The sequence below is a fragment of the Hypanus sabinus genome, chromosome X2, assembly GCF_030144855.1.
Source record: "Hypanus sabinus isolate sHypSab1 chromosome X2, sHypSab1.hap1, whole genome shotgun sequence".
Taxonomy (NCBI): domain Eukaryota; kingdom Metazoa; phylum Chordata; class Chondrichthyes; order Myliobatiformes; family Dasyatidae; genus Hypanus; species Hypanus sabinus.
The window spans coordinates 29,295,572-29,320,093 of NC_082739.1; the positions used below are offsets into that span (position 1 = coordinate 29,295,572).

General features: G+C 41.9%; 1 protein-coding gene across 8 annotated transcripts in view; it reads left to right on the plus strand.

The window, feature by feature from the left end:
* nfrkb (nuclear factor related to kappaB binding protein) overlaps positions 1–24,522 on the plus strand; it is a 121,021-nt gene that overhangs the window by 46,790 nt on the left and 49,709 nt on the right. For 7 of the 8 annotated variants that reach the window (XM_059957141.1, XM_059957147.1, XM_059957143.1 and 4 more), the window contains 4 exons: positions 1,641–1,746; positions 10,009–10,135; positions 16,515–16,592; positions 22,299–22,378. In XM_059957141.1, the coding sequence (XP_059813124.1) occupies positions 1,641–1,746; positions 10,009–10,135; positions 16,515–16,592; positions 22,299–22,378 (391 nt within the window). The remainder of the gene's footprint in view (positions 1–1,640; positions 1,747–10,008; positions 10,136–16,514; positions 16,593–22,298; positions 22,379–24,522) is intronic. The other variant, XM_059957144.1, reaches the window with a different exon arrangement.

The window sequence follows — 24,522 nt, forward strand, 5'->3', positions numbered from 1 at the left end:
CAAAACATTAAAGCCCATGGAACCTGAAGCAAGTTGGGAAATTGGATCCAAATTTGGCTTGGTTATAGGGGACAAAGGACAATGATTAAGGATTGTTTCTTTGATTAGAAACCTGTGACCAGTAGAATGCCACAAGGATTGGTGTTAGGGTCCTTGTTATGTGCAAAGTATACAGTTGAACAGTTTTGACCTGGAGCTTGGAATGTCCAGTTCCCTGCATAGATAATGACTGTCCTTCTGGGAGTCATCTACTTTATATAATGCTTCCCACATGGCCTCCTCTACATTGGTGAGACCCAGTGTAGATTGGGTCACAGCTTTGTTGAACACCTCTGCTCCATCCACTAAAAACAGGATTTCCTGGTGGCCAACCATTTTAATTCTTAAACCCATTCTCATTCTGACATATCAGCCCATGGCCTCCTTTTCTGCCATGATGAGGCAGCTCTCAGAGTATATTTTGGCTCAGTAGCCTCCAACTTGAAGGCATAAACATCGATTTCTCCAACTTCCGTAAATATTTTCCCTTTCCCCCTTCCCCCTTCCCTCTCCCCCTTCCCTCTTCTACAATTCTCCACTCTGTCCACTTACCTTTTATCACCTGCCTATCACTTCCCTCTGGTGTCTCTCCTCCTTCCCTATTTCCCTATGGTCCACTCTCTTCTATCAGATTCCTTCTTCTCCAACCTTTTTATCTTTATCACCTATCACCTCCCAGCTTTTTACTTCATCCCTCCTCCCCCACTCACCTGGTTTCACCTATCACCTCTAGCTTGTCGTCTTTCCCCTCCCCCCACCTCTGGCATCTTCCCCCTTCATTTTCAGTCCCGATGAAGGGTCTCAGCCTGAAGTGTCAACTGTCTATTCATTTCCATAGATGCTGCCTGAGCTCTTGAGATCCTCCTGCATCTTGTGTGTTGCTAACAATTTGGATATGACTAGTTAGCAAGTTTGCAGATGACATGAGAGTTGGTACTGTTGTTGCTGGGATATATTGAACACTGATTCAACTGGAGAAGGTGCGGAAGAGATTCTCCAGGGTATTTCCTGGGATGAAACATTTCAGTTGCAGGCAGATTAGGTTGAAGGTGGGATCTGATACAGGGGAAGTGATGGAAGCAGATCTGATTGCAAAGAGGTATTATTTAGACAGGTACATGAACAGGAGGGAATGGAGGAATATAGACTGTGTTTAGAACAACACAATTAGTTTTGATTAGTATCATGGTTAGCACAAATATCCTGTGCCAAAACTAGATTCCAACCAGCCTAGGGTCTTTTGGAAACTGGACTACACTGCCTACTATATTTAAGTAGTTTTTGGACAAATATTTGAATCGGCAACACATAGAAGGCCATAAACTAAATGCTGGTGCATTGGATTACTGTTGATGGACAAGCTGTCCATAGGGACTGTTTCTGTGCTGTATAGCTAACTATCACTGCTGAAAGTTAGACACTTTGTAGAAGTTTTATTAAAGGAATGAAAATGTATTATCTCACTAATAGCTGCATTAGACTCCATCCTTATTTAACAATGTTGCCATTAAGAATACAGCAGTTTGAAACTCCAATGGTATTAAACTCATTGGTGCAATTTTCAACTTTTTTGGTTGAACAATTAATGTATGTTTTTCCAGGACACTTGATAGAGTGAAGCTGACAACAGTTCCTGGAATCACAGCTTGTTTCTTCACTCTGCTGCAGGACATCTTACTGGCAGAGGGAGAGGCGAGTATGTCCTGGGTAAGTGACACAACATTAGCAAAAGTGCAACTCCAATTTCTGGTGCTGTGATTGTGCTGCTCATGATCTATTGGTCTTAGTGGACCATCAGTTGTAACTGGGTTCACACCAACCTTTAGGATTCCTGTTGAATTTGTTTCACATGGAGCGCCATTTCCTTTATCCATCCTTTGCCTCACCTTCTTTCCACTTCCAACACTTCCTTTCCCTCTCCTCTCTTGATATGTTCTCTGCCACACACTTAATTACCTTACCACATTGAAGCAGGTCATGCAACCCACCACATCCCAGCTGACCAGTGAGCACCCATCTTCCAGCACTTGGCTCATAACTGATTCTGTCCAAGTAATCGGAGTTCTTGTTTAGACACTTTCTAAATGCTGTCAGGGACTACTTTTGGCTCTGTTTCCAGCAGTGTGTTCCAGTACTTGCCACCCTCCCGTCCTTCTCAGATCTCCTTGAAGTTTCTTTTTTTTTAAATGTATATCCTCTATTCTACAAGAGCTTCACATCCCACCCCTTTCTTCGCCCTTCCTTACCTTGCAAGATCCCTTTTTAAAATTCTGCTAGGCCATGCTGCTCTACTCATCTTTTCTTGTGTATAAGAGCAGGTGTAAGCCATTGGCCCTCAGTCCTTCTCCAGAGTATTCAGTGAGATCACCACCAACATCACATCATTTTTCCAACTTTATTCCCATATCCCTTGATTCCTTTAATGTTCAGAAAACTGTCAATCTCTTTTTTGAATCCAGTCAATGACAGAACCTCCATTCTGTGGTAGAGAATTCCAAGGATTCATAGACATAGAAGAGTACAGCAACGGAACAGGCCCTTCAGCTCACCCTGTTGAGCTGAATCAATTAAATTAGTAATCAATTGACCAACTAAATTAATCTCCTCTGCCGACACAATGTGCATATACTTCCATTTTCCTCACATTCATGTGCCTAGAAGGCTCTAATATATCTGCTTCCACCACCACCCAGGCAGCACATTCCAAACACACACCAGTTTGTGTAAAATAACTTGCCTCCACATCTCCTTTGAAATTACCTCACCCCCTCACTTTAAATGCATGCCCTCTGGTATGAAGTATTTCAGCCTAAGGAAAAAGATACTGTTTGCCTACTCCCTTTGCCTCTCATAAACCTCTATCTGATTCCCCTCAGCCTCTGCCACTCCAAAGAAAACAACCCAAATTTCTCCAACCTCCATTTATAGTACATGCCCTCTCATCCAGGCTGCATCCTGATAAACCTCTTCTGCACCCTCTCTAAAGCCTTGACAGCCTTCCAATAATGGGGCAACCAGAACCGTATACAGTACTCCATCTGTGGCCTAGCTAGAGTTTTATAAAGCTGCAACATAACTTTCTGACTTTTTAACTCAACACCTCGATTAATAAAGGGAAGCATTCCATATGCCTTCTTAACCACCCTATCTACCTGTGTAGCCACTTTCAGGGAGCTATGAACTTGGACCCCAAGATCCCTCTGCTCATCAATTGTCTCATTACATTTGACCTACCGAGGTGCAACACTTCACATTTGCATTAAACTCCATATGCCACTGCTCTGCCCATTTCTGCAACTGATCTATATCACGCTGTATTCTTTGCCAGTCTTCTACACTATCCACAACTCCACCAGTCTTTATATTATCTGCAAATTTACTAACCTACCTATCTACATTTTCATCTAGATCATTTCTAAATATCACAAACAGCCGAGGTCGCAGTACATATCCCTACAAAAAATCACTAATCACAGAGCTTCAGCTAGACTAAATTCTTTTTGACCACTACCCTCTCTTCAATGAGCAAGCCAGTTCTAAATCCAAACAGCCAATTTACCGTGGATCCCATGCATTTGATCTTCTAGATGAGCCTCCCAAAAGGACCTTGTCAAACGCCTTAATAATATCCATGTGAAAAAACATCCACAGCTCTACTTCATCAATCACCTCGTCACCTCATCAAAAGATTTAATTAATTTAATAAGACACAACTTGTCCCGCACAAAGCCATGCTGGATCTCTGTAATTAGGTCATGGTTTTCCAAATGCTCATAAATCTTATCTCTAAAAATTCTCTCCAGTAACTTCTCTGCTACTGAAGTGAGACTCACTGGTCTGTAATTTCCTGAATTATCTCTGATTCCCTTCTTGGATAATGGAACATTAGCTACTCACTTGTCCTCAGGGACCTCACCTGTGGCTGGAGAGGACACAAAATTATTGGTCAAGGCCCCAATAATCTCTTCTCTTGCTTCTCTCAATAACCTCTTGTATATCCCTTAAGGCCCTAGCGATTTATCTACCTTAATTTTCTTTAAGAGACCCAACTCTACCTCCTCCTTTACTTCGAAATGCCCCAACATATCAGGACATTTGGCACTGATCTCCCTGACCTCCACGTCCTTCTCCTTGGTAAGTACTGATGTAAAGTGCTCTTTTTCACCCACACCCTCCACATCCCAGCAAATGTTTCCCCTTTATCCATGAGTGGTCCACCCTCTCCCTAGTTATCCTCTTGCTCTTGATGTATATATAGAATGCCTTAGGATTCTCTTTAATCCTACTTGGCAAGGACATTTCATAATCCCTCCTGGCTTTGTTAATTCCCTTCTTGAGTTCTTTTCTGGCTTCTTTATAATCCTCAAGGGCTCTGTTTGACTCTAGCTTCCTAAGCTTTACAAAATGTTCCTTTTTCTTCTTGACTGAGTTCATCACCTCTCTCAACATCCAATGTTCTCTTACCTTGTGATTCTTGTTCTTCCATCTGACAGCAACATACCTGTTCTGTACTCTGTGCATTTGGTCTTTAAACATACTCCACATGTTGGATGAGGTCCAAAAACAGCTGTTCCCAACTAACTCTCCCTATCTCCTGCCTAATGCTCTCGTAATCTGCCATGCTCCAATTTAATACTCTCCCACAAAGTCCATACTTATCCTTATCTATAGCTATCTTTAAAATTAAATAGTGGTCACTGTTCCCTAACTACTCAACCACTGAAATGTCGGTCACCTGGCCAGGCTCATTACCCAACACAAGGTCTAGTACAGCCTCTCTTCTTGTTGTACCATGTATAGTTGAAGTCAGAAGTTTACATACACCTTAGCCAAATACATTTAAACTCAGTTTTTCACAATTCCTGACATTTAATCCTAGAAAATAGTCCCTGTCAGTTAGGATCACTAGTTTATTTTAAGAATGTGAAATGTCAGAATAATAGTAGAGAGAATGATTTATATCAGTTTTTATTTCTTTCATCACATTCCCAGTGGGTCCGAAGTTTGCATGCACTTTGTTAGTATTTAGTAGCATTGCCTTTAAGTTGTTTAACTTGGGTCAAACATTTTGGTTAGCCTTCCACAAGCTTCTCACATAAGTTGCTGGAATTCTGTTCCATTCCTCCAGACAGAACTGGTGCAACTGAGTCAGGTTTGTAGGCCTCTTTGCTCACAAATTTTCTATCGGATTGAGGTCAGGGCTTTGTGATGGCCACTCCAATACTTTGACTTTGTTGTCCTTAAGCAAATTTGCCACAACTTTGGAGGTATGCTTGGGGTCATTGTCCATTTGGAGGACCCATTTGCGACCGAGATTTAACTTCCTGGCTGATGTCTTGAGATGTTGCTTCAATATATCCACATAATTTTCCTTCCTCATGATGCCATCTATTTTGTGAAGTGCACCAGTCCCTCCTGCAGCAAAGCACCCCCACAACATGACGCTGCCACCCCCATATATCACGATTGGGTTGGTGTTCTTCGGCTTGCAAGCCTCACCCTTTTTTCTCCAAACATAACAATGGTGATTATGGTCAAACAGTTCAATTTTTGTTTCATCAGACCAGAGGACATTTCTCCAAAATGTAAGATCTTTGTTCCCATGTGCACTTGCAAACTGTAGTCTGGCTTTTTTATGGCGGTTTTGGAGCAGTGGCTTCTTCCCTGCTGAGCAGCATTTCAGGTTATGCCGATATAGGACTCGTTTTACTGTGGATATAGATACTTGTCTACCTGTTTCCTCCAGCATCTTCACAAGGTCCTTTGCTGTTGTTCTGGGATTGATTTGCACTTTTCGTGCCAAAGTACATTCATCTCCTTCCTGAGCGGTATGACGGCTGTGTGGTCCCATGGTGTTTATACTTGCGTACTGTTGTTTGTATCGATGAACGTAGTACCTTCAGGTCTTTGGAAATTGTTCTCAAGGATGAACCAGACTTGTGGAGGTCTTGGCTGATTTCTTTTGATTTTGTTTGTAAACTTCTGACCCACTAGAATTGTGATCTGGTCAATTAAGAGTAAAATAATCTGTCTGTAAACAATTGTTGGATAAATTACTCCTGTCATGCACAAAGTAGATGTCCTCAACATCTTGCCAAAACTATAGTTTACTAATATGAAATCTGTGAAGTGGTTATACAATGAGTTTTAATGACTTCAACTTAAGTGTATGTAAACTTCTGACTTCAACTGTACATATTGATTTAAGAAACCCTCCTGGATGCATCTTACAAATTCTGTTCCATTAAACCTCTTACACTCAGAAGGCCCCAATTTATATTAGCGAAGTTGAAGACCCCGTGACAACAACCCTATTATTTTTGAGTTCTACCCATCTCAACTTAGTGAACAAGCCACCCGTAATGTTCCTTCTGAGTGCAGCTGTGATATTGTACCTGATTAGTAATGCATCTCCTCTGCCTCCTTTACCTCCCCCTCTGTCTTTTCTAAAGCATCAAAACTCTGGGACATTAAACACCCATTCCTGTCCCTTGTTTAACCAAGTCTGTAATGACCACAACATCAAAATTCCATTTACTGATCCATGCTCTTAATTCATCATCTTTACCCATAATACTCCTAGCATTAAAATATACACACTTCAAACTACCTGATCCATTGCTTTTACTACTTTGCCTGTTTTTGTTGGCCCTAACATCTACCTTCCTCTCCTTCCCTCCATGTTCTGAGGTTATGCTCTAGTTCCCATCCCGTTGCTAAATGAGTTTAAATCTTCCCAAGTAGCACTAGTGAACATCCTGGCCAGAATACTAGTTCCCCTCCAGTTCAAGTACAACCCGCCCTCTAGTACAGGTCACCCTTGCCCCAGAAGAGGTTCCAATCATCTAAGCACCTGAAACTCTGCCCCTGTACCAGTTCCTCAGCCATACATTCATCTGTTCTATCTTTCCATTCCTGCTGTGACTAGCACATGGCACTGGGAATAACCCAAAGCTTACTGTCTTGGATTTAACACCCTTTGAGCAAAGAGTTTTCTCCTCATCACACTCCTACATGGTTTACGCCTTATGCTGTGACCCGATTGAAGACTCCTTAGCCAGGGGAAGTACTCTCCCCCACACTTACCCTGCTGTCTCTCTGAAGTTTCTGTATGTTAAATACGTAATTAAGTCACTTTGTTCAAAACTATAACGAATAGAGGCCTAGTCTGCTCGATCTCTTCTCATATGACAGACCAGCCATTCCAGAAATTATTGAGATTTGACCTGAAACATTGATGGTTCCTTTCCTCCTACAGATGTTGCTCAAACTGCAGAATTCCTCCAGTAGTAATGTTCTTCCCAATAATCGGTCTGCTGAATCCTTACTGCATATCCTTCACTGAAAGTACTTTTTTAGGAAAGGAGACCAGATGTGATCTCACCAAAGCCCATTACAGTATAATACAATCAGACATCGACTGTACTTTTTTCATAGATGCAGCCTGGCCTGCTGAGTTCCTCCAACATTTTGTGTGTGACTCGTCATCATCTTAAATGCTAACCTCTTATTCTAAAACTGTGCTCCTACTCTAGATGCCTCCACTAGTATCCACCATCAGTCCCTCCCATATGTCTCTCAGCATCCACCCTGTCAACCCCGTCCAAGAGATCACCTTTCATTCTTGTAATTTCAATAAAGGCCCAATCTAATCAACCTCTCTTTGAACATTAACTGCTGTCTCTCAAGGTTCAACCCAGTCATCAGTCTCTGCACTGCCTCCAATGCAAGTACATCCATCCTTAAGCATGGAGACCAAAACTGCATGCAGTTTCCAGATGCAGTCTCACCAGTACTCTGTAAATTTGAATATTCAGTACTTAAATACAGTAAATTCCGGACTATAAGCCGCTACTTTTTTCCCACGCTTTGAACACTGCGGCCTATACTACGGTGCGGCTAATGCATGTTTTTTTTTCATGCCACCAAAAACATTTTGCCTCGTAACAGTAGACCAATAAAATTGATGAGTAGTTCACAGAGGTCCAATGAAATTGTACGATAAATCAAGTGCACTTTCACAATTAAATTATTGTAAATCAGTCATTTGTACTCACCCTCATCAACATGGAAAACACTCGAAGAAAAGCATATGATGCAGCTTTTAAGTTAAAGGTGATCAATCTGGCGGTTGAAGAAGGAAATCGAGCTGCTGCACATAATCTTGGCATAAATGAACCGATGTTGAGACGGTGGAGACGCCAGCGTGAAGAACTGAGTCAATGCAAAAAGACAACAAAAGCTTTCAGAGGTAATTATAGCAGATGGCCCGAACTTGAAAACTTTCTTGAAGACTGGGTTAACACACAGAGAGCAGGCGGCCGCGGTGTTTCCACCGTGCAGATCAGACTGAAGGCTAAAGCAATCGCCACCAAAATGAAAATCGAAGATTTTAGAGGTGGGCCATCGTGGTGTTTTAGATTTATGAGACGAAAAGGCCTGTCCGTCAGGGTACGCATGACTCTGTGTCAGCAGCTCCCTCCCGACCACGAGGAAAAGCTTGCTAACTTCTGCACATTCACTCAAACAAAGATAGCGGAGAATTCCATCGGGCCAGATGATATCATAAATATGGATGAAGTACCTTTGACGTTTGACCTGCCTCTCACTCGGACTGTTAATAAAAAAGGTGACTCGTCCATCACACTGAAAACAAGTGGCCATGAGAGAACGCATTTTACTTGTGTTCTGAGCTGCACAGCATCCGGACTAAAGCTTCCACTGATGGTGATTTTTTAAGCGGCTGATAATGAAAGTTCAGTGAAAGCTACCATCAAGAATACAAACTCAATTCCAGCTGTGATTCCTGGGGGCACCACGAAGTATTTACAGCCACTGGACATCAGCGTGAACCGGGCATTTAAAGTGGCGCTGCGCGTTGAGTGGGAGGCTTGGATGACGAGCGGCGAGAAATCCTTTACCAAAACAGGACACATGCGAAGAGCATCTTTAGCTCAAGTCTGCCAGTGGATCCTAAATGCGTGGAGCCATGTCACAACATCCACCATCACCAACGGGTTTCAAAAGGCTGGACTGCTGCGTGATGAAGAGGACCGCGTGCGCTCAAGTGAGAGCGACAACGAAGAGACTGAAGTGAGTGACGAGATCCTGAGGTTTTATTCAATTCGGACACTGAAGAAGTGGACTTTGATGGTTTTAGTGCGCAGGAGGAAGATGAAGAAGGCGATCAATAACTTTTCCTGGTAGGCTGCAGTATATATATTTTTTTTACCAGTCGTTAGGAGATATTGGAATGTTGTTCGTGCACTGTTCAGTAAAAAAGTATACGCAATGTAATTTGTGTGTTACCGATACGTATGTATATTTAAAAGTAGCTGTGTTACAGACACTGTTCAAAAAAAAGCATTTGCAATATATATTTGTTTATGTTACCATACGGATTTAATTAAAAGTTAAAAAATCCTCACGTGTAATATCTTTCTGTGTAAATATCTCTTATTACAATGTGGGACACCTGCGGCTTAAAATCCGGTGCGGCCTGTACAAGTACAAAATTGATTTTCTTTCTAAAATTAGAGCGTGCGGCTTTTAATCAGGTGCGCTCTGTAGTCCGGAATCTACGGTACTCTGTGTCTTTGCTATAAAGATCAGCATTTTATTAGCCTTCTCATTTATGCGCTGAGGCTCACATATCCCTATGCAGCACAATGTTCTGTAATTTCAATCTACTTAAGTAATTATTTACTTTTTCATTACTTCGGCCAAAGTAGGTAACCTCACGTATTCCCACATGTTATCTCATCTTTCAACTTCTTGGCCCTCACTTAACTTGTGTATGTTGCAGGCACTTTGTGTCCTTCCTCACAACTTGTTCACTCAACTGGTCGACTGCCTTGACTGTTTGCAGGACTGCCAGAGTGTGTCAATTATTGGTACTACATGTTTATTTTGTTGAGGGGCAAGACTCAAATGACCAGCTATTTACTGTTGTTGTATGCTCTTTTTTAGATTGAGGAGAAAGTGCTTGATTGGCAGATCTCTGCTCACAGTGCATTAAACTCCTGGTTCCCAGATGCCTCAAACTGGTCAGAACTTGTCCATTCAGCTCTACGTTTCCTTTCTGGGGAAGGTGCGCGTAAGTCTGATTCCTAATCATTTTTAATGTACAAACCACATTTCCAGAAAAGTTGGGATATTTTCCAAAATGCAATAAAAACATAAATCTGTGATATGTTAATTCACGTGAACCCTTATTTAACTGACAAAAGTACAAAGAAAAGATTTTCAATAGTTTTACTGACCAACTTAATTGTGTTTTGTAAATATACACAAATTTAGAATTTGATGGCTGCAACACACTCAACAAAAGTTGGGACAGAGTTAAAATAAGATTGAAAAGTGCACAGAATATTCAAGCAACACTGCTATGGAAGACTCCACATTAAGCAGGCTAATTGGTAGCAGGTGAGATATCATGACTGGGTATAAAAGTAGCGTCCATCAAAGGCTCAGTCTTTACAAGCAAGGATGGGTCGTGGCTCACCCCTTAGTGCCAAAATTCGTGAGAGAATTGTTAGTCAGTTCAAAAGGAACATTTCCCAACGCAAGATTGCAGAGAATTTAGGTCTTTCAACATCTACAGTACATAATATTGTGAAAAGATTCAGAGAATTCGGAGACATCTCAGTGCATAAAGGGCAAGGTTGGAAACCACTGTTGAATGCGCTTTATCTTCGAGCCCTCAGGCGGCACTGCCTAAGAAGCCATCATGCTACTGTGACAATCGTAGCCACCTGGGTTCGGGAGTACTTCGGAAAACCATTGTCACTTAACACAGTCTGTTGCTGCATCCAGAAATGCAACTTGAAACTGTATTACGCAAGGAGGAAGCCATACATCAACTCTGTGCAGAAACGCCAGCGAGTTCTCTGGGCCCGAGCTCATCTCAGATGGACCGAAAGACTGTGGAACCGTATGCTGTGGTCAGATGAGTCCACATTTCAGCTAGTTTTCGGAAAAAACAGGCATCAAGTTCTCCGTGCCAAAGATGAAAACGACCATCCTGATTGTTATCAGCGAAAGGTGCAAAAGCCAGCATCTGTGATGGTATGGGGGTGCATCAGTGCCCACAACATGGGTGAGTTGCATGTATGTGAAGGCACCATTGACTCTGAGGCATATATTAGGATTTTAGAGAAACATATGTTGCCATCAAGGCGACGTCTCTTCCCAAGACGTCCATGCTTATTTCAGCAAGACAATGCCAGACCACATTCTGCACGGGCCACAACAGTGTGGCTTTGTAGACACAGAGTGTGTGTGCTTGACTGGCCTGCTGCCAGTCCAGATCTATCTACTATTGAAAATGTATGGCACATCATGAAGAGGAGAATCAGACAATGGAGACCACGGACTGTTGAGCAGCTGAAGTCTTATATCAAGCAAGAATGGACAAAATTTCCAGTTGCAAATCTACAATTAGTATCCTCAGTTCCAAAACGATTTAAAGGTGTTATTAAAAGGAAAGGTGATGTAACACAATGGTAAACATGCCTCTGTCCCAACTTTTTGGACTTCCAAAAGGCATTTGACAAGGTGCCACACCAAAGATTATTACTTAAAGTAAAAAATCATGGGATTGGGGATAACATTCTGGCATGGGTGGAGGATTGGCTTTCTAACAGAAAACAGAGAGTTGGGATAAATGGTTATTTTCAGACTGGCAGTTGGTGACTAGTGGTGTTCCGCAGGGGTCAGTGATGGGACCCCAACACTTTACAATCTATATTAATGATTTGGAGAAAGGGACTAAGTGCAACATATCGAAGTTTGCTGATGACATAAAGATGGGAGGGAGTGTAATGAGTGCGGAGGACATTGAAACCCTGCAGGGGGACATAGATAGGCTGAATGATTGGGCAGACATTTGGCAGATGAAATATAATACTGACAAGTGTGAGGTCTTGCACTTTGACAGGAAAAATAATAGAGCAAGTTATTATCTAAATGGAGAGAAACTGGAAAGTGCTTCTGTGCAAAGGGATCTGGGGGTCCTGGTGCAGGAAACACAAAAAGTTAGTATGCAAGTGCAGCAGGTGGTCAAGAAGGCCAATGGAATGCTGGCTTTTATTGCTAGGGGGATGGAGTATAAGAACAGGGAGGTCTTACTGCAGTTGCACCGGGTATTGGTGAGACCACACCTGGAGTACTGCGTGCAGTTCTGGTGTCCATATTTAAGAAAGGACATACTGGCTCTCGAGGCAGTGCAGAGAAGGTTCACTAGGTTAATTCCGGGGATGGGTGGGTTGATGTATGATGAGAGGTTGAGTAGATTGGGACTCTTCTCATTGGAGTTCCGAAGAATGAGAGGCGATCTTATTGAAACACATAAGATTGTGAAGGGGCTTGATCGGGTGGATGTGGGGAGAATGTTCCCAATGATGGGTGAAACTAAGACTAGGGGGCATAATCTTAAAATAAGGAGATGCCATTCCAGGACTGAGATGAGGAGAAATTTCTTCACTCAGAGGGTAGTGGGGCTGTGGAATTTACTGCCCCAGAGAGCTGTGGAAGCTACTACACTGAATAAATTCAAAACGGAGATAGATATTTTCCTGTATAAAAATGGCATTAGGGGATACGGTGAGCGAGCAGGTAAGTGGACATGAGGCTAGGTTTAGATCAGCCATGTGATCTCCTGGACCAGTTTTCAATAGCCTGGATGGGTCGGAGAGGATTTTTTTTCCTCAATTGGCAAATCGTTTTTTTCTTCCCCAGGTGATCACATGGGTTTGGGCGGGATGAATAATAAAATGGGCAGCATGGTGCCCTGTTGGTTGGCACTGTTGCCTTGTGGGATTCGGTGAAAACTAGAGTTAAGATTGGATCAGCCATGATCTTGTTGAATGGCGGAGCAGACTTGAGGGGCCGATTGGTCTACTCCTGCTCCTATCTCTTATGTTCTTATATCACAGATTTTTGTTTTTATTGCATTTTGGAAAATATCCCAACTTTTCTGGAAATGGGGTTTGTGTTTTTCAGGCTGAGAGCATTGCTGACGTGTATAGTGTATGCTGTTGACCTGAATTGAATTCCTGATGGTTACTCATTTAGTATGGATTATTCCACTGAGTGGCAAGGGAAGACGATTAGACTTACTTGTTAGAGATGGTCATTGTCTGGCACCTTTTCGGTAGAACTGATATTTGCCACTTACAGTTCATGCTTGAATGTTGTCTCGGACTTGCTGCTGGTAAGACGCATATAAAATTATAAGTGCGTAGATACATTGAGTCTTTTTCCCAGGGAATCAAAAACTGGAGGGCATAGGTTTTAAGGTGAGAGGGGAAAGATTTGAAATGTTCTTGAGGGACACATTCTTCATTCAGAATGAAATGAGTTGCTCAGACAGGTACAACAGCAAAATCCTAAAAGACATTTGGACTGGTACATGGATAGGAAAGGTTTAGAGGGGAATGAGCAAATGGGACTAGCTTAGATGGGCATCATGGTCAGCATGAGAGATTTGGGCCAAATGGCGCCTCTCCATGTTGTATTACTCATTGACTCTAAATAGAATTGAACCCTGTGCCATCATAAGTACATGTGCCCATTTCTCACATTATGATGGAAGGAAAGCGATTCAGTGATGAAAGGGGATATAGATGTTTGGTTTTATGGCCTGAAAACTGGCCTGGGATTATTGACCTGCATCAACCAGAATCCATCTTCCTTTATGCAAAGCGGAGTCCAAACTTGATGCTGCTTGACTTCAGTTTACCAGGGCTTCTTGATGCCGACTTGCTAAATCAATGCTAGTTAGTCAGTGAAATTTCTTAATCCTCTTTTTGCTTTGACAAAGCAATTTTGCATGGATCTTCAGAGAGGGCAGTATGGATTAAAGGTTTCCTTCCACATCAGAGATGGTGTTTAGAGCTGAAAAGTGGCAAGTACTGAAAATATTAAATAAAAATATATTTAAAAAACTGGAAGCACTCAGCAGGTCAGACAGCATCTGTAGAGAGAGAGAAAAATGTTAAAGTTTCGGCTTAAAGGCCTTTTGTTAGAACTGCAATTTAGTTTTACATAGCAGATTGAATGGGTGTGGAAATGGACATGGCAAAAGGAATATATCTGATAGAAGAGGCAGGTTGCTATGGTGATATGCTGTTTAAGAAGCTGTCTTGCTGATAGATTGATGGCAGTCAGAGAGAGGTTATGAACTTTATTTCCTTGGTCTCTAGCTATTTGTAAACAACTTTTCACCACAACAACCCGAACCTCATCCAATCAGACCCACCCGATTTGCTGAGTGGTTCCACCATTTTCCATTTTTATTTCAGGTTTTTGAAGTTTGATAGTCACCATTACCAAGACTAGCTGTTTTTCATTTTAAATTCTAGGTTATTTTTAAGTGAACTTTAATTCAACAATTGCCGTGGAGAGATGAACTTGCGTCTGTATAATTAATCGAGGGATTATGAGTCTGTTAATTTAAACACTTAACCTCAATGTTTCCGAAGTTGGAGACATGAGATTGCAGATACTGGAACCTGAAGCAAAGTACTAGCTGCGGAGGAACCCGGAAGGTCAGGCTGCATCTGTGAGGGCAAAAGGATAGTTCAAGTTCATTTTCATTCAACCGTATAGATGTATACAGCTAATGAAACGTCGTTCCTCTCGGACCAAGGTACAAAGCACAGTACATATAGCACATAAGATAATATTAACATAATAATATTAACAGATCATAAAAAATAAGTTTAAGGTTAAGGCACTGCATCAGGACTATAAAGAGGAGATGGGCAGTATAAAGAAGTAATGGGGAGTTGGCAAACAATGGATGGATCTTTACAGAGGAGAAAGTCATGCCAGAAATAGTCGTAGTGAATTTGAACGTGGGGTGGAAGTTAGTAGTGAAGTTGATAGACTTGACAAGTTCTCCACAGATATTTTTGTACACCATTCTGTAAGTGAAAACTCTACATTATGTAGTTTTAGACCTTGAGCATTGTCTCCTGGTGTGGGTGATTGAAATCTACTACAGGAGGTCTCCAATCTCATCACCTATCCAGCAAGACTTACTGTATATACTTTATGGTCCCATTTCTCAGATTTGTTGTCATGGAATAAATGTCTGATACGTGTTATCGGCAGCATTTTGGAAATACAACCTGCACTTTCTGTTGTGTGTCAATCACTGACGCTCGCATGACAATTGATCCATTTATATTTCCTACATTTCCCATATCTTGCTTTATTCCTCTGTGTCACATCCTATGCAGTCCCTTGTTCCTTTGGCTTCTTGTAGTTGAATTTTGTTTCTTTTCTTTCTCATGGGCTTTATCCAAAACATTTCTTCACTTTCCATAAGTCCATAGGACATTGGGGTAAAATTCAGCCATTCAGTCTTATGAGTCTGCTCCACCATTCTATTGTGGCTGATTCATTGTGCCTCTCAAACCCATTCTTCTGCCTTCTCCCTGTTACCTTTGTCACCCTTATTAATATCAAGAACATCAAACTCTGCTTTAAATATACCCAATGACTTGGGATCCACAACCATCTATGCCAATGAATTCCTCCGATTCACCTCCATCTTGTTAAAGAAATTCCTCCTCATCTCTGTTCTAAAGGGATGTCCTTGTGAGGCTGTGTCCTCTGGTCCTGGACTCCCCCAAACTACAGTAAGTACATTCTCAGAGTCATCAAATGCTCCTCGTAAGTTAAACCTTTCATTCCCAGGGTCATTCTTATGAACCTCCTCTGGACCCTCTTCAGTGCCAACAGATTATTTCTTAAATATGGGGCCCAAAACTGCTCACAGTCCTCCAAGTGTGTTCTGCCCAACGCCTTATAAAGCCTCAAACAAGAGAAAATCTGCAGATGCTGGAAATCCAAGCAACACACACAAAATGCCGGAGGAACTCAGCAGGCCAGGCAGCATCGAAGGGTTTCGGCCTGAAACGTCAACTGTGCTTTTTTCCATCGATGCTGCCTGGCCTGCTGAGTTCCTCTGGCATTTTATGTGTGTTGCCTTATAAAGCCTTAGCCTTTCCATTTCCTTGTTTCTCATCCCTGGATCTTCTCTGACAACAGACTTCTTCCCACCCCACTTGTTTCCCTAGCCCCACCCCCTTGGACAAGCCTGATCCTCCCCCTCCCCCAGTTCTCATCCTATGCTCCTCAGCCCTCTTCTGCTCTGCCTTTTTCTGCGTTGTGCAGTGAGAACTGTCAGTGGGATGGGCAGGGAAGGGTGTGGAAGGTTGACTAAATCTGCAGTTGGCAGATGGTGGTGAACTCTGCATCTGATGGTACCTGGGCGCAAGTGGATGCTGGCTGCGCGGTATTCAAATGGAAGATCCAGCATCTTTTATTATTTGAGGTACTTGTTCAAAGGACTTTTTCTGTGTATTGATATATACCACGTACAAAGGATCAGCTGGAGTGACTGTGACAAGTTTGGAGAGAATAAGCTACAAATGATGTCTGATATATAACTTTATTTCACACAGGTGGGGTTGCCGCTCTTCCCTCCAATTTTACTCCATATGTAAATTGCAGAGAACGAGGCCAGCACTGGAAATGGATTGGTGAGTCCTGGTGCATCCCGATGCCCAAGGGGGGCAAAGAGTCAACTACAAAGGGTTTAGAGTATATGAGAAGCTGGATGGCTCCTCCAATTTCAGTGGTCTTTTATTAGAAATCTCACAAAACTGACGATTAGTTTCATTAATGTGTGAGGTGGCAGAATGTATGTTAGTAGCATAGGTAGCCACAGGAATGATACTGCAAATGGTCGCAAACTTTGTAGAAATGCAACGTGGCAAGGCCAAACTAATAATGGTTGTGAATATATGAAACATAATGAAAAGCTAAATACTTAAACATTGTTTACTGGTTGCTGACTCATTATGCAGAAAACAATCACCAGGAGAGCGAATTAAGGAATGAATCTTACTGCTAAATGCTGGCAGTCCCATAGCACCTTGACTTAATTTCCTTCTGTAAATGTATGTTAGTTCAAAAATTCGCACACATCATAAAGCAGAAGTCAAATTTCTTGATTGATTTTAGTTTTTGACTTTGTGGTAGACACAAGCTTGTATCATCTGTGAACCTCTATCTTGGCTTAAGTTGAAGTCATTAATGTATATGAAGTATAGTCATTAATGTATATGTTGACATAGTTAATTCAGAAACAAAGGTTCTGAACTTAAAGAAGGGTAACTTTGAAGGTATGAGATGTGAATTAGCTAAGATAGACTGGCAAATGATACTTAAAAGGTTGACGGGGGACATGCAATGGCAAGCATTTAAAGATTGCATGGATGACCTACTACAATTTTTCATCCCAGTTTGGCAAAAGAATAAACCAAGGAAGGTAGTACACTCATGGCTGACAAGGGAAATTAGGGATAGTATCAAGTCCAAAGAAGAAACATATAAATTAGCAAAAAAAAGCGGCACACCTGAGGACTAGGAGAAATTCAGAGACCAGCAGAGGAGGACAAAGGGCTTAATTGGGAAAGGGAAAAAAGATTATGAGAGAAAGCTGGCAGGGAACATAAAAACTGACTGTAAAAGCTTTTATAGATATGTGAAAAGAAAAAGATTGGTCAAGACAAATGTAGGTCCCTTACAGTCAGAAACAGGTGAATTGATCATAGGAAACAAAGACATGGCAGACCAATTGAATAACTACTTTGGTTCTGTCTTCACTAAGGAGGACATAAATAATCTTCCGGAAATAGTAAGGGACCGATGGTCTAGTGAGATGAGAGAACTGAGGGAAATACATGTTAGTAGAGAAGTGGTGTTAGGTAAATTGAAGGGATTAAAGGCAGATAAATCCCTAGGGCCAGATGGTCTTCATCCCAGAGTGCTTAAGGAAGTAGCCCAAGAAATAGTGGATGCATTAGTGATAATTTTTCAAAACTCCTTAGATTCTGGATTAGTTCCTGAGGATTGGAAGGTGGCTAATGTAACCCCATTTTTTAAAAAAGGAGGGAGAGAGAAACCGGGGAATTTTAGACCGGTTAGTCTGACATCGGTGGTGGGGAAAATGCTAGAGTCGGTTATCAAACATGTGAAAATAGCACATTTGGAAAGAGGTGAAATCATCGGACAAAGTCAGCATGGATTTGTGAAAGGAAAATCATGTCTGACGAATCTTACAGAATTTTTTGAAGATTTAACTAGTAGAGTAGATGGGGGAGAGCCAGTGGATGTGGTATATTTAGATTTTAAAAGGCTTTTGACAAGGTCCCACACAGGAGATTAGTGTGCAAACTTAAAGCACGCGGTATTGGGGGTATGGTATTGATGTGGATAGAGAATTGGTTGGCAGACAGGAAGCAAAGAGTGGGAGTAAACAGGACCTTTTCAGAATGGCAGGCAGTGACTAGTGGGGTACCGCAAGGCTCAGTGCTGGGACCCCAGTTGTTTACAATATATATTAATGATTTAGACAAGGGAATTAAATGCAGCATCTCCAAGTTTGCGGATGACACGAAGCTGGGTGGCGGTGTTAGCTGTGAGGAGGATGCTAAGAGGATGCAGGGTGACATGGATAGGTTAGGTGAGTGGGCAAATTCATGGCAGATGCAATTTAATGTGGATAAATGTGAGGTTATCCACTTTGGTTGCAAGAACAGGAAAACAGATTATTATCTGAATGGTGGCCGATTAGGAAAAGGGGAGGTGCAACGAGACCTGAGTGTCATTGTACACCAGTCATTGAAAGTGGATGTGCAGGTACAGCAGGCAGTGAAAAAGGCAAATGGTATATTGGCATTCATAGCAAAAGGATTTGAGTACAGGAGCAGGGAGGTTCTACTGCAGTTGTACAAGGCCTTGGTGAGATCACACCTGGAGTATTGTGTGCAGTTTTGGTCCCCTAATCTGAGGAAAGACATTCTTGCCATAGAGGGAGTACAAAGAAGGTTCACCAGATTGATTCCTGGGATAGCAGGACTTCCATATGAAGAAAGACTGGATCGACTAAGCTTATACTCACTGGAATTTAGAAGATTGAGGGGGGATCTTATTGAAACGTATAAAATTCTAAAGGGATTGGACAGGCTAGATGTAGGAAGATTGTTTCCGATGTTGGGGAAGTCCAGAGCGAGGGATCACAGTTTAAGGATAAAGGGGAAGCCTTTTAGGACCGAGATGAGGAAAAACTTCTTCACACAGAGAGTGGTGAATCTGTGGGATTCTCTGCCACAGGAAACAGTTGAGGCCAGTTCATTGGCTATATTTAAGAGGAGGTTAGATATGGTCCTTGTGGCTAAAGGGATCAGGGGGTATGGAGAGAAAGCAGGTACAGGGTTCGGAGTTGGATGATCAGCCATGATCATACTGAATGGCGGTGCAGACTCGAAGGGCCAAATGGCCTACTCCTGCACCTATTTTCTATGTTTCTAAATTTAAATTTAATATTAAAACACAAGGTGATGAAGAAAATTACTAAATTTCTGCTTGAAAAGCCTTTTCCCTATTCTCCAGCCTGAGCACTACCCTGCAGTGACCAGGACATCAGATCCTTCACCAAATTTGACTTGGTTCAGTATTAGAGCATAATACTGGAGAATGCCAGAAAGACTTTACTCTACTGTTAGACCCCACAGAGAGCAGAGTGACAGATCTGGCAGCATCTGCCACTCAGCAAGTCCCAGACTTAAAGTGGGTCCACATGAGTCCTGGACCCTGTTTGTATGGGAACAGCTAAATAGCACTGATTTTCTTGGGAACTCGCAGCAAGCATCAGGAAAGAAAATAACCAGATTTTGTTTTATTTTAATAGTTACTGAAGGGATAAATATTGAGTCTGAGAGCTCCCTGTTCATTTCTGAAATATTGCCATGAGATCTTTCAGATGAGGGCCGAATGGCCTACTCCTGCACCTATTTTCTATGTTTTCATATAGTATATTGTAACACTGAGAAAATATGGCATGCTAGCCTTCATTGGTAGAGGTGTTGGGTATAAGAATAAGGAAATCATGCTGCACATATATAAAACTTTAGTCAGACCACACTTGGAGTATTGTGTGCTGTTCTGATCGCCCCATTATATGTGGAAGCTGTTGAAAGGGTGCATAAGAGACTTACCAGGATGCAGCCTGGATTTGAGTGTATGAGTTTCAATGTCAGGTTGGGCAAACTCTTAATATTATATTAATATTATAATATTAATATTTTAGGGTAGATAGAATTTTTTCCCCAGGGTAGAAATGTCAATGATTTTGAGGTGGGGGGGTGCATTAGTTTAAAGGTGACGTGAGGGACAAGTTTTTTTACACAGAGCATGGTTAGGTGCCTGGGATGGGTTACCAAGGGTAGTTGTGGAACCTGGCAGTTTAGTAGAGTTTAAAAGGCTTTCAGACAGACACATGAAAAATGTATCAACAACAGTAGATGATATACAGGAAGATGACATTTTGTATAAACTGGCATCAAGATTGGCACATCATCATGGGGCAAATGGCCTGTCCAATGCTGTAACATTCCATGTTTATGTTTGTTCTCTTGAAGCAAGGGATCGAGTACTTGGCCCTGTGGGACTTTTCTGTCATACCATTAGCCTTTGCTTCCTGCTAGAGCCAGTCTTATTCTCCCTTGGATCCCAATGGTATTACCCTTTTGACCAGATTGCAGTGTTAAAAAAGCCATGTAGACTATATCAAGCACTCAGATTTTCAGCATCTGTAGAAGTCCTCATGTATAATCCTTAAGACTGTTCAGATCTCACCTCATTTGATAATCCTTCTAACATTTCATCTCCTCTCAGAACTGCAGTGGTTGTTTGTAATGAGTGCTCATCTTCACATTTCCCTGCTCAGATTAGTTAAACCTTACTAACAGAAGCAATACTGGTCCCAGCCCTGTTGAAGAGCTTGTACAAGTCTCGCTTTCTCTGGATCCATTCTCAGTGCCTAACAAATCTAATGCTCTCCTTCCTGCACCCATTCTCCAGCCGCACATTTATCTATGCTCTCTTCCTATTTCTCCCCTTGTTGGCATATGGCACAAGAGGTAATGCAACAAATGAGGTGTCCTTATAAACCTATGAACCATCTGTCTGCTCTTTAATGTTTATCTGAGAGTCATCAACTTTCCCACTGCTGCCTGCACCCCACGAGTTATGGGGTGATCCTCAGCCCTCACCCTTGTGGATACACCATAGTAAAGCCAACCAGTGCTCTAGCTTCAAAACCCAGAAATGGTGTGATTTCCTGACCCTGTGCACATGGAAGTGTACCTGGAGTTTCCCAATGGCATACAATCTGCATTGCGTGGCTGTGAACGGCCCTGACTGCACAGTTGCTCTTCTGCCTCTTCTGTCTAACTCAAGTCATTCCTTGTTCTTTTGAAATACCAATATAGCACTTTTGTCCAACATTTCATCAAAATGGATCCAAGGGGCAATTACCCCGACATAATGCTGGAGTATTTCAGCAAGGCTGGACCCATCTGTTGTGTGGAGTCCAGTGGTACAATGAAGCTCAACCAGGAGAAGGAAACCTTGGACTACCAATGTTGGCAGAGCATCGCACAGGTCCAACTCACTGAAATTTCAACAGATAAATGCAAGAGTTACTGCCAGCTCACGTCAGCAATGTTTAATGCATTAAGTTGTAGAACTTCAATTGGTTCTTTGGTGTTCTCATCAGAATTTGCAGTTGAAGCTGGTGAGCTGTCTAGTCATAATCTGTTACCAGTTGCCAGGAATTGGTTAATGAGACCAGGTTCACCTTTCTGGGTTGCAATATTTCTAGTCAACGTTATTGAGAAATGTAGATCTACCACAGGAAGCAGAAGCAAGGAAGATACTTACATATCATGTCAAAGGATGACTGAGTGCTCATGTGCGGTTAATTCCAGCTGTAACATACGTAACTCTGTATCAATGCGGGATGTAGTTTTATTCTCTCTGATTTGATCATGCAATACCTCAGTAAATTCTGTTTGTACAAAGGAAACCAAATAAAACTGTAGATGCTGGAATCTGAAATAAAAGCAGAAAACGCTGGAAGAAATCAGCCTGTCAAGCAGCCTCTATAGAAGGGTCCCTGATGGTTTTTCTTTCCCCAGGTGCTGTTTGAATGGTTGAGTTCTTCCAGCATTTTCTGTTTTATTGTTGTTTCATAGAGACTGATAGGCACATTGATAGGAGCTCTGTACTCTGGAAGATCTTTGAGCAGCATTTGAGGAAACTGGTGAGCAATTAAGGACAATGATTGTGTTTGATGACTGTTCAATTATTTTAGCTGTTTCCTCTTCCCATTTCTCCAGGTTCTGGACGTGACTCGGAGAAGGAAATGACTTTGTTGTGTCAGCTGTGGTTTGAGGTTAAGGATCAGGCATTTCCCAAGGTAATTCATTTTGACAGCCATTTTGTAACGTGGGTCAAACGCAAATGTGTCAGTTTTATCCCTGTTCTCTGGTATTTCCAAATAATTTATTGGAGGAAGTGAAGCTGGTGTGCACTTTAACATTGTGTACTTTTATTAATCTTATTCATTCATCTTCATATTTTGAAGGAGCTGCCTTCAATTGCAGTGAGTTTTACGGGTTTCTTAGTGAATACATTCTCAAAGATTCCTAAACATGAGATTCTGCAGATTGAAGTCTTGAGCAACGAATACTGGAGGAACTCAGCAATTCAGGCGGCACCTACGGAGGGGAATAAGCAGTCAGTGTTTCGGGCCAAGACTTCTTCCACCTGTCACCTGTCAACTTGTACTCCTTCCCCTTTCCAAACCCTCGCATTCTGGCTTTTTTCCTCTTTCCAGTCTTGAGGAAGACATGGACTTAGATAATGGTACTCTGGAGGGGCTTCAATATAACTGCTGGTGTGGACTGGTTGAGTTTAATGGCCTGTTAATGTGCTGTTTATCCTATGGAATGAAAGTAAAGAATGGGATATCCCCGGCTGCAGGGTATTTTGGAAAGAAACAGAATCAGAAAGGAAAACCATGGAAGCAATATTAACCAAAGAAACTATTATTCGACTGCAACAGAAGGTGTATTGAAGGTGCCAAAGCAGGATGATTTGGTTTGAAATAATAAAGAAAACATCCTGTGTATAATTTAGTGAGAAGAAAATGGAGAAGCATTATATGTAGATTTGACAGAGAACTCTTGGTTCAGTGACAAAAATAATTGTAGGTGAGAAGAATACTCCTTTCTCTCCCTCTCCCAGAGCTCCCTTTAAACTCACTGGGGTCCTGTTTTCATAGTCCCTTAAAATGCCCTATTGCTTACTGTGTTAAAAAGGGTGAATTACATGTGTGTTCGAGTAGTTTCCAATATTCTTCAATATCTGCCAGTCCATCTGAAATCTTGAAGGTGTCAGATTATCCCAGTTTTACTGAACTGACCAGTGTTTTATTCAGCTGTGCCATAACGTCCCTAGATTTGAGATCTGCCCTCCATCTTGTTTTACATCCATGTGCCTATCTAAATCTCTTAAATGTCCCTCTTGTGTCAACCTTTACCACCAACCACTGCAGTGTGTTCCAGGCACCTCTTTGGTGAAAAAAAAATACCTCTAACATCTCCCCTAAACTTCTCTCCACTTACCTGAAACAGATGTCTTCTGGTGTTACTCTGGGGAGAAAAGGCTGTGGCTGTCCACTCTAACTATGCCTCTCATAATCTTGTACACCGCTATCAAATCACCTCTCAGCCCCTTTTGCTTCAGTGAGAAAAACCCTTGCTCACTCAATCTTTCGTCAAAAGATATGTTCTCTAATGCAGGCAGCATTCTAGTAAATCTCCTCTGCACCCTCTCTGAAACATCCTTCCTAAAATGAGGTGACCAGAAAATAATTGTTTATACAGGAGATTCTGTAGATGCTGGAAATCCAGAGCAACACGCACAAAATGCAGGAGGAATTCAGCAGGTCAGACAACCTCTATGGAAATGAATAAACAGTCGATGTTTTGGACCGAGACCTTTCGTCAGGACTGAAAAGGAAGGGGGAAGATGCCAGAATAAAATGTTGGGGGGAAGGGAATGAGGACTAGCTAGAAGGTGATAGGTGAAGCCAGGTGAAAGGGAAAGGTGACTGGAGAAGAAAGAATTTTCTTAAGTAATTATAATAATGAAATAAAATTGAAGTAAAGTAAATTTATTATCACAGTAAATTGAAACACACTTGAATCAATGAAAGACCACACCTAACGGGATGGACAAACAACCAACGTGCAAAGGACAACAAACTGTGCAAATACAAAAGAGAAAAAAAACAATAAATGTTGAGAACATGAGATGAAGAGTTATTGGAAGTGAGTCCATAGTTTGTGGGAACAATTCAGTGTTGTGGTGAATGAAGTTGAGTGAAGTTATCCCCTCTGGTTCAAGAACCTGATGGTTGAAGGGTAATAATTGTTTCCGAACCTGGTGGTGTGGGTCCTAAGGCTCCTGTATCTCCTTCCCAATGGCAGCAGTGAGAAGGCAGCATGTCCTGGGTGGTGGGGGTCCCTGATGATGGATGCTGATTTCGGGCTCCAT